Source organism: Symphodus melops, assembly GCF_947650265.1.
Source record: "Symphodus melops genome assembly, chromosome: 17".
NCBI classification, from domain to species: domain Eukaryota; kingdom Metazoa; phylum Chordata; class Actinopteri; order Labriformes; family Labridae; genus Symphodus; species Symphodus melops.
Genome location: NC_136707.1, coordinates 8219449 through 8230519, shown reverse-complemented (window position 1 = coordinate 8230519; position 11071 = coordinate 8219449). Strand labels below are relative to the sequence as shown.

Sequence of the window (11071 nt, the reverse complement as noted above, 5' to 3'; positions counted from 1 at the left end):
CTAAAATGAGCACGAAAACAATGAGCATGGGGGCGTCATGCTATGTTTAATCAATCAAATTGTGTTACGAACAGAAGATGGCGCTGTTGCACCCCAAGGTTTGTTATTGTGGTTGCTATGATACCAGTTGACTGAACGCTAATCCATAAAGTGTCTGTCGGGAGGGAGCCTATTGTAGCATAAAGTTTGCTTAAACATGTCGGACACAGACGCAGATCATGAAGGTCAAAAGCAAAAGGATGTGTTCTCCACTCTGCTTGCTGTTGGAGATTGTTTGTTCCTTAAAGGAGTGTATAACAAAGCCATAGACAGCTACACAACGGTAGGTTGATTGCTAATGAGCTTGCTGACAATGAAACTTTGGAATAACCGCTTTTAAAAGTTTGTTGAAATGGGCTCTTTTCTGGTCTTTTTTAGGCACTGTCCATAAGGCCTGATGATAAGACGTGCTTTGTCGGCCGGTCCAAATGTTTCATGAAGATGGGGCAGTTTGAAAACGCATTGAAAGATGCCGAGGCTTCACTCAAAGAAGACAAGACGTATTTCAAGGTAGGACAGCAGCTTACAAAAACGTCTGCTCGTCTTTGTTTTTTAACAATTACACACTTTCACGTCAGTTCTCAGTGAGAAGCCCACAATCGTTATTCAATTGTGATTCTTCAGGGGTTGTACCAGAAAGCAGAGGCATTGTACTACATGGGGAAATTTGAATTTGCTCTGGTGTTTTACCACAGAGGACAAAAGCTTCGTCCTCTAATGCAGGAGTTCAAACTGGGTATTCAAAAGGCAGAAGGGGCCATAGAGAATTCTGTTGGCAGTAAGTAATTCAGGTCTATTTTTTGTTGGACCCTTTACTGTTTTCACAGTAAGTACAAATCAAACAATGTGTTGCTCTTTGGTCTCCTCTAGGCCCTTCTTCTGTAAAACTTGAGATTAAGGGAGGCCTAACATTGCTCCGTGAGGAAGAGAAGGTGAGTCTTTTGTCGTTTTTGACTTAAAAAATACATTTTTTTTTCTTGTAACAGTACCTAAAGAGACATTAATCATCCCTGGTATTACAAACTCCTGTATTGCTATTACTTCCCACTTCATATTGTGTTTCTGACTGGCTGGCAAAGAGGGAACAGCCCATCCACGTCACTCAGCATCCAACCACAAAACAGCAGAACCAGAAGAACCCAAAGTGTGAGAAGACAACAAAACAACTGCTTGGAGAGTTTTACAGTGATAAGAAATTTCTCGAAAACCTGCTTAATCATGAATGTGGTATGCTATAATTCACTATGTTTCTCTGCATCTTTTATTTATTGTCTGGTTGAGTACACGTGTGAACTGTAAGCTTTATCAAGATCTTTCTTTCTGTTCATTATATACATTTCAACCAATCAAAACTGATCTGTCTCCTTTTATAAAAAGCATTCATGTTTTTCCATGATCCCCAGACTTGGCAAAAGGTAAGACAAAGGGTGGGGAACGATTGCAGGATGTTATTCAAAGCTGCCTCTCATCCCTTGACACTTGCACAAAGTTTTTGAGTCAGAAGAAACCAATCAGTGCCCCCGAAGGGCAGCATAAACAAAAATGTTGCAAGCCCCACCGTAGACCACCCAGTGAGCCTGCTCTGTTTCTGTTGAAGAGCCTGGAAGAGATTGATAAAGGTAAGCTTTAGTGCTTCTGGCAGAACTTGTAAGTTTGTGTTTGCATATAAGATGCCCACTTTGTGTTTGCTGTCACAGAGTTGACATCTGGAAATGCAGAGGGTAGCCTCAAGAAGGCGGAAGAAGTGATGAAGACCTTGCAGGGATGGTCAGAGACAGATTTGCCAAATAAGAAAGAGGTTTTGGGCAGTCTGCACAGTTGTGTTGGCAAAGCCTTGATGGACTTGGGAGATTGGGACAAGGCATTAGAGCATCATAAAAAAGACTTGGAGTTGGCTTCACATTGGTGAGAATTTAAAGAGACACAACAGGAGTTAGTGTACCTTACAGTTATAGATTTAAATGTTCAGTGATCTTTTTTTTGTCATCAGCAAACTGACACAGGCAATGTCGAGGGCACTGGACAACATTGGGCAGATTTATGCCCAGACTGGACAGTACACACAGGCCATTGATGTGTACGTATCGCCACACTTCTCATTGTTTCATATTAAGGTGTGACGGATGAAGATTCGCTTAATTTTTGTGTTTTCCTTTCTCTGTTGTTTTTCATTTAAACTTCAGATGGGAGAAGAAGGTTCCTTTAGTATTTGATGTTCTGGAGAAGACCTGGTTGTTCCATAACATTGGTTGGTGTTATCTGGAGCTGAAAAGGCACCACGAGGCCAGAGACTACGGCATCCGTTCATTCGCTGCAGCTGAGGAAATTGCTGATGTCAAATGGCAAATAAATGCTAATGTGTTGGTGGCACAAGCAGAATGTAATTATATATCTTACTTTACTTAGATTTATGGGAAAGGGTCAATTTTTTCTTACCTATGTGACGTTTAGGTGAATTATTTATTGCTGCACTACTGTTGTTGTAGTTAAAATTTTAGAAGATACTTCCCTTCTTTTTTTTCTCAGTGAAACTGAAAAACTTTGAATCCTGTATCTCGTACTTTGAGAGAGCCTTGTCCAAGGCCAGACTGCAAGATGACCACTGTGCAGTGAATGCCATTCAGAAGGTTATATCGTTTTGCCTATGTTTTTTCATCTCTTATCCGTTTGGTACTATATACGCACATTTTTCGTTGTTGACATTTTTCATTTTGCTTTCAGGCTCTTGATGAAGCGAAGCAACACCTCCACCACTGAGAGTGGTTCACACAAAACAATCCACCATTGAAATTTGAGATTTCAATGGTTGCATGATGTAGGATGGACTGTGGTTCACTGGAAGCAAATCACTACCACTTCTTTTTAAGTATACACTTCTTTGTGTGCGATCACAAAGAATTAACAAATCTTTGGGACAAATGATACTTTCAAATGGGTCACTGGAATCTTACAATCACTACAAATGTCTAAACTGCACACTTATTTTGACTAAAGAGCATAGCTGTCAGCAATTACAGGAAGCTGGTAGGCCTATGATATACAGGGAACTCATAAAATCTTTACATTGGAATGCTCTTTGAGGCTTTAGAAAACCAATAGAGAGGTTCTAGAAAAAAATCTGTATTTCCCAGATACAAGATTCTTTAGTTCCCATCATGTCATGTTCATTATAAACTCATGCACGTACATGTGTAGCTCCTTTTGCTTTCCTTTTTGAATGGAATACACCCTGTTTTCTTTGTTTTCTATATTGTAATCAAAAAAAGGTAGGATAATCGATCTGAGAGTTGTCTTAGCAATGATGGTTGTATTATTATTATGTGTAATTCAGTGTGATTTTAAATAAAGAGGAACAGAGTCATAGTATGTATGATGTATATAAGGGCTTTATGAACAAGTATAAAACTGTATTTCCTTTTGTGAGTTGGTGTAAAACACCATTATAGTTGTGTTAGTGTACAGATCTTGGTACGTGTTTCTAGTAGTCATTTCCAGTTATGAGCCACGAACAAGATCTTCAAGTGAGCCATTATGAGATCATGCCATGACTTTCACATCAGTGGCATTAGTCTCACAGTGTTGCAGACAAAGGTGAATTGTTCCAAAAAGTCATCTTTTCCCTGAACAGTGAAAGATATGTATGAAGGGATGCATTTAAGAGCCCCAAATGCAGCTTACATCATTTACAGAACAACCTTTGAACAACAGATGATACTATTTTGATTCTAATATTATTAGTTGCACTCTTGGGTTTCATTGCAGAATTCTCTGAAAAGGCAAGAAAATGAGTCACTAAGCATACAAAATACCGAGGAATGTTATCTATCATTAATTACAAACTGCATCCTGCCAACAAAAAACTCATTTTGCCTTTTGATAACAAAATACCCTCAAAAGACCTTCTTGATGCAGGGAATTTCTCCTTTTTCATCTTTAAACTTGTGATCAGTATGCACTCATTAACTCACTCACGAATGACATTAACATGCTGGGTATCATCAGTTTTTTATGTATTGTTTACGTTGTCTCCATAAATACAAACAAAATACACCTGATCTATTTCCATGTATACATGTCAACACTTGTAGTTTGCATGTGACATATTTTGAATCAGTGGCAATGATAAAGCTTAAAGGGTTTTTTTTTTTGGTTTTGTTTTGTTGTTGTTGTTGTTGTTTTGGTTTTTTTTGGGGGGGGGGCAGCAAAGGAGACCTAATGCTACGATGGTTGACAAAATACAACAAGTGTTAGATGAAGCTTTATTGGCCAGGTATGATGACACAAACAAATATTTTGACCTTGGTGAACTGTGCTCTCTATGTACAAAAGAATAACATTAGATAGCAACAATAAAGACAAAATAGGCAAAGGCTGCAGTGGTGGGTAGTGCAAAAAGGTTGAAAAAAACCCCATCAAAGTGTACTATACAATGACACAATGGTGAGGAGCAGTGATGAGGACTCATATAGGGTGCGTCAAGTTGAGAAAAAAAAGTGCAGTGCTGGAATGGTTGCCCTAAAATGGATCAAATTGGTCTCCTTTTTAAATTCATCGAGCTTTTTTTTTTTTAAGGATCAAAAGTCGCAAGGCCAATGTCTCATCGTCTCATCCGAAACCCGGGACAGCAGGTGGCAGTAATGCACCACTAAGATAGATGCCACCTACTTTAGAAAGAAAAAGAAGAAGATGGCGCTTTTGAAGCGGGTGTGTATCTGTGGAGAGGATTGCCTTGTCACTGTATTCAGAGAGAAACGCGTGGTCAGCTCCTCTGCAGCCTCACTGGTAAGATGGCATTTTTTGCTTGACAAAAGCCATGAAATATGCTTCATCTCGGACTTGTTTGATTTGTCACAAACTGCCTTTTTTTTAATTGCTTTAATACATTTTGAGAGTTAAGAAAAAATACCCTAAACTCATAGACGTTTCACATATTCTCATATTTTAGGGACCGCTTTCTTAATTGTTTTTTTTTTTTTGTCTGGCGTGCTAGCGTGAGGTGCACGCGCCACTCCCCGCCGTGCCACATTGTGTTGTTAAACTCAAATAGTACAAGCTATGACTTTCTTGTGTTTAAAACCCGTATCAGACTAAATGTATGGCAGCTTTGGAGTCTTTTAAAATTAATAATACTCCTTGTTAAGTTCATACTTCATATTGAAAGTATTATACTAGCACTAAACAAAGATTTAAAAAAAAAAAAAAAAAAAAAAACCTGCCTATCAACGCGTCACTTATGCTACTTTCCTTGTTCCTGAAAAGGGGACGTGTTTAAAATATCTGAGAAGTTTTTACATTTTAAAAATTATTATTATTCTTGCAGTGGTAGCCTACTATTATTGCTGTAAAAAATAACCCAGTGTGATTTTACTGTACACCCGTGTCTTTGTTGCCCCAGTCGGTCGGGTTGTTAGAGCTTCTTCACTTTAACACATCTGTATTATCATAGATTTACTTTAAATCTCTCGCTGGCATTTAAACATTTAAAACTTGACACGCGTTTATAGTTATATGAAGTAAGACTCCGAGACGCCTCCTTTTTTAACAACCCTTTGTCTGTGTTTACTGGCGAGGTTTGACGCAGTTACTTTTGCTGGTGGGGAGACTGTAGCCTGACTATTTGTGGGTCCTGTTTTGTGTCTTTGTTGTTTCAACGAATGGAAACTGAAATACTGCTCATCAGTAGTGTCATTTAGTGCCACCAGTCCTGCTACCTGAGCTGAATGGACACTACAGCTCCAGATTGTCGCTTGCTATCATGATTGTATTGCTTCTAAAATTATATCGTATCCACTTCCCTAAAATCAGTTTTGTGTTGATGAATCGAAACAGATCTGCCCCCCCCTTTAAAATCTCCCTTTAAACTCTCCCTTTAAAATCTCTCTTTCATGCATATTGAGTAACTTCCTGTTAGAGCCATCACGACAACAATCCTCGTAAAACAGTTTGATTTTTGCCCTGCAGCAAAGTGTGGAATGAAAAAGGAAAATAAAAAACTTCATTCAAGGCTCTTAAAATGCAAACTATTTTTTTTCACACAAAAAATAATAAAACATTCAGTGAACTATTAGCACGTTGATCTGTGCAGTCTAATGTGATCCTATGTAACAACTGCTCCATAATGTCCTTCCTTACTATATGACTATACTTTGTATTGGTATTACAAGAGAAGTGTTAAGTTAATGAAACATGTAGACTGCTATTGAAGCAAATGTTAAATGTATTGGATAGCCGCTTCTGTACACTGGTTGCAGAACTAACTGATATTACTGTTGCTGGCTCTTTTATGGCTTGCTACAGCAAACAAAACCATCAGTGACTAGATGACGTGTCTTTATTGTTGTAGAATGCCTCAACCATCTGCCACAGGGTAGGTGGCAGATAAGGAGATGCATGGTATGCTGCAGAAACCGCTTTTTTCTTCAACACAGATCCAAGTTGGTCTTACGTTATTCTTAAAATTAATGCTTAGACATGTTCAGGACAAAATCAGGGTAGAGATGAGATGTATTGCTTTGTCCACACGGGGGCGCTAAAATTGACTCGAAATGAAAGTTCCTCACAGGAGCTTTAATACAGATTGGTGGTCCTACTGAGTATTTCTAAAATAAACTTCTTTTTTCAAACAATATACACATACTAGAGGGCAGATTGTTAATATCACATTACAATTCCATGCACCCCAGTTAAACCCCCCCACACTAAGCATAAACAAACAAAGTCATTCTTTATACCTATGAGAGATCTGGTTTAGACAGCAGCACACTATTTTATTAAATGGTTGTGAATACCTTTGCTTGTGTTCAGAGGTTTTAGCACATAAGGTCCTCGTTGGTCTAAATAAATCCTTTTCTTCTATTTAGGTACTTGATGGTGTGTAAAGTCAGACTTTGAACCAGACATGGCTTTAGAAAACAGTGGCGTTGTTTTAGATGTGTCAGAGCCTCCACAGCAAGAGAAAAGTGTCATGGAAATAGAGGTCGAGTCAAAATCTGAGATACCAGAGGAATCCACAGAGCCTGAGACGCCACCAGCTGCTGATGGAGAAACTGAGCAGCTGCCAGTGAACGGCCATGATACTGAAGTTGATAACTCGGACGAAACAGAGGAGTTGATTGTTACAGAAACGGTTACTCTGTCCGAGGAAAACACTGAAATGGAAATCGAGAATATGCTCATAGAAAAACCTGTGGAATCATTGCCCCTTGCGGTTGCTCCACCAGAACCAGATGAGTCATCTGAAAAGATCTCTGACCCATTGGCAGTTTTGGACACAGAACCAGAAAACACCATGCCTCAACAGCAGCAAGTGTCAGAGAATGACCCCGAACCTTTGCTTGTGCAAACGCCTCTGGCAGACATGAGCACTGAATCTGAGCCAGAGAAATTGTCAGAATCCATCTCTGAAAAAGAATTGCAAAAGCAAACCTCTCCTGAAACAGCAGACCTACAGCAGCTGATGGACCCAGAACCACCCAGTCAGGAACAGACGGAGTCGGAACAAGAGGAAACTGAAACAAAGCTGCAGACTTTAATGGATACTCGGGCGGAAGATGTTGCCAAAGAGAGTGTGGAAGAAGATGACGTGGCAGCCGAAAATGACATGGCAGCCGAACCTACAGAGGAGGCAGAAAAAGAAAAACCTGCAGAAACTGAGACATTAGCGGAGACTGTGATGGTGACAGAATCTTTCTCTGAGAATACAGCAGAATCTGAAAAATTGGTTCAGACTGTCTTGGTGACGGAAGTTCCGGCAGAAACAATGAAAACCATGGCAACTGAATTGGTGGCTGACGCCACACTGGAAAAACCAGCAGAAATAGAGAAAGTAATGGAAACTGAATTGGTGGCTGACACCACGCCAGAAAAGCCAGCAGAAATGGAGAAAGTAATGGAGACTGAATTGGTGGCTGACACCACACCAGAAAAGCCAGCAGAAATAGAGACAGTAATGGAGACTGAATTGGAAAAGTCAGCAGAAAAAGAGACAGTAATGGAGACTGAATTGGAAAAGCCAGCAGAAATAGAGAAAGTAATGGAGACTGAATTGGTGGCAGACTCCACACCAGAAAAGCCAGCAGAAAAAGAGCCAATTGTGCCGACTGAATTAGTGGCCGACGTTATGCCAGAAAAGCCAGCAGACGCGGAGAAAATAGTGGAGACTGTGCTGGTATCTGAAAATCCAGCCGAAGTTGCGACTCTAAAAGAAGAGACACCGGCCGAAATTGAAAATGTCAAACCTGCAGAGGAGAACAAGGAAGTCGAAGCAGAAAAATCCATTGAACCTGATGCTCTGAAGGGAGTGGAGGCGGCAACAACAGAGGGCGAAAGTGTTGCACCTGAGGCGAAACATGACGAACTTGAAAACGAAGAGGTAACTGTCCCTGCATCTGGCTCTTTACTGTTTGCACTCCTGCAACAAGAGCAGACGAAAGACGCACTGCGAGCCTCTCGTACCCTGGTCGTCCTTAGAGGCCTTCCGGGAAGTGGTAAAAGCTTCTTGGCGCGTGCCATAGCTGACGCATACAAAGACCACTGCTCTATTTTCAGTGCCGACGATCACGGTGTGAAGCCAGAGAGTCCCGAAACATCGGCTGATGGATACAAGGCTCTGGACGAGGCTGTGGTGGGATGCTGCAGCGCGGCAGCAGCCTCTTCTGTGCTGGTGGTGGTGGATGACACCAACCACACCCAGGAACGGCTGGCCCACCTCGGGGAGATTGCTGACCAGCACCATCTTGTTGCACTCTTCTTGGAGCCACGTACTGAATGGAGCAGAGATCCAGCACAGTTGACCAAGAAGACCAGGCGTGGACTGGATGAGGTCCAGCTGGAGGCCATGAAGGGTCAACTGGCTGACGTGTCCCTTCCTCTTTACTTCGGCTGGTTCCTTCTCTCCTCCGTCCAGGACAAGATCAGGTGCACATCCATGGACTTCCTGAAGACACTGGACACCTTAGATGCCTTCAAGAAACACTTAATTGACTGTGAGTACTTTTATGCAGCTTTTAACTAAAATTCTTCGCAAGAATGCAATGTAACACTGATCTCATCTTGTATCTACAGTCACTGGGAAAGCTGAAAAAGAGGTGGATTTGGAGCAATACTTTCAAGCCAAAGGAACCCTCCATTGCACTACAAAATTCTGTGACTATGGGAAAGCACCGTATGCCAAAGAGTATGCAGAGAATCAAGTAGGAAAACCTTTTATTTAATGTTAAATAAACATGTAAATGCTTAAAATGTAAGCACTGATTTAATGATGTATTTTTTTGTTTTCTGCAGGCAGTTCAGGATCTCTATGGGTCTGTGTCCGAGCTCTCACTGAGTGCTCTTTTTGTCACTCCGCGTACTGTTGGTGCCAGAGTGTCCCTCACCGAGGAGCAGCTTGTGCTGTGGCCAGCTGATGCTGAGAAGGAGGCAGATGCCCCTGCAGCTGCCTCCCTCCCTCGGGGCAGCCGCGCCCACATCACCCTGGGCTGCTCGGAGGGTGTGGAACCGGTTCAAACGGGTCTGGATCTGCTGGAAATCCTGGCCCTGCAACAGGAAGGCCAGCAGGGGGAGCTGGTGGAGGAGATGGAGCTCGGCACGCTGACCTACTACGGCAGTGGTAGGTGGCTGCTCAGTCTAAGAGAGCCCATCTGTGCCCCTGCCTGTTTCTCCAGCTACTACGCGCACAAAGAGCCTGAACCAACCAAAAAGGAACCAGAGAGGAGGAGGAAGCCGAAGTGCACCATACTGTAGATGGCAAACATGGGGGTGTGTGGTTGGGATAACTAGTTGGTTAAAACTTCGGATTACTCTGTGAATGGTTTGTGCAGCATTAAGGGTCCAAATGTAGCCACCCTAAATCCACATGCTGTGTGCCTTTTTTTAGTATTGATTTGCACCACAACCCAAGATGCCTTCAATCCAGTTAGGCTTGCTGTTCAGTGTCATGTTTCACATATCGGCGCCAGAGTTTCAAGACCTGGCTATTTGCTTCGGTGTTATTAGCTTCAGTCTTAGACAATGGTAGTGTATCCTCCCACAGCAGTTACAGTCAACTCACATTTACTCTTCTATACAATTCAGTGTTTCTAAGTATACAGGTAAAATACTAGGTACTTTCATTGCATGCATTATAGGAAAGTTTCAACAGTCACATTGTTGACCTGATAAAAGTTCCTCTGATACTTCTACACTCTTCGTCTGGTGTCTCCTCTGTCATTTTTCATTTAAGTATGTTTGTGCAGCCTAGAAAATGAGGTCATAGAGGTCTTTCCATTTTAAAATCTTTGCACTCTGTATCGTTTGTAGCAAGAATTCTGATGCATGTTTCAGCGCTTGCACATACAAATTTATCAAAGGCTGTGAATCCATGTTTTGCAGTCTTTTCTGCTGCGCTAGACTGCACCACTTATCCCTTTTATTCTCTTTGAGCAGCACTTCATGTTATTGCATTTCTCTTTGTATCCTCTGTAATCTTTGAAGGAAAACCCTGACTTTGTGTAGCTCTTATGAACTCCTATTTTTGCACTTGTTTTGTACACTTAATAAAAAAGAACATGCTTTGCTCCAGGAAAGCATCTTACTGCCTATTTTCTTCTATGATTGCAGTTTGGTGTCACTGTCTACGTCTAGTATGCAAAAAGTCAAATGGATACACATGGTAGAATGCATTTGTAGTGTGTGGTGTTAACCAGGAGAGGGCACTGTGCCCTCTGCTCTGCTGGTAGGCCCGTCAGAATTGGACTACGGGAAAATCCACTGTCCACACTGTTTATTTTAAATAAAGTAAAAATTGCATCTTATTGATTGGCTATGAAATGGTACAGTGGTAACAAAGTATCCAGGTTATAGCCTGTGACAAAGCCTTAAATAAAGCCTGAAATACCTTCACTCTACTGACACCACAGCCCTCTACAATCTTTCTCTTATCCTGTATTACATGAAAGTTATCAAACCCGAATTGCATTTTAACACTTTATATCATTCACTACTTAAATTAAATATTGCTCTCGTATGGCAATACAAGTGCCACAATATCTAACAA

The 11071-nt window shown here is 41.3% G+C and overlaps 2 protein-coding genes across 2 annotated transcripts; both read left to right on the top strand.

Annotated features, from left to right (window-relative positions):
• The first annotated feature begins 100 nt into the window (after window positions 1-100).
• Window positions 101-2817, top strand: odad4 (outer dynein arm docking complex subunit 4). Its single transcript, XM_079365779.1, has 11 exons — window positions 101-322; window positions 418-549; window positions 664-817; window positions 910-971; window positions 1119-1266; window positions 1443-1658; window positions 1737-1944; window positions 2030-2116; window positions 2223-2419; window positions 2566-2666; window positions 2761-2817. The coding sequence occupies exons 1-11, from the start codon at window positions 197-199 to the stop codon at window positions 2794-2796; spliced, it is 1467 nt and encodes a 488-aa protein (XP_079221905.1). The 5' UTR covers window positions 101-196; the 3' UTR covers window positions 2797-2817.
• Window positions 2818-4712: 1895 nt separating this feature from the next.
• cnp (2'',3''-cyclic nucleotide 3'' phosphodiesterase) lies at window positions 4713-10601 on the top strand. Its single transcript, XM_079365489.1, has 4 exons — window positions 4713-4821; window positions 6900-9023; window positions 9103-9230; window positions 9322-10601. The coding sequence occupies exons 2-4, from the start codon at window positions 6938-6940 to the stop codon at window positions 9778-9780; spliced, it is 2673 nt and encodes an 890-aa protein (XP_079221615.1). The 5' UTR covers window positions 4713-4821; window positions 6900-6937; the 3' UTR covers window positions 9781-10601.
• The last annotated feature ends 470 nt before the right edge of the window (window positions 10602-11071 follow it).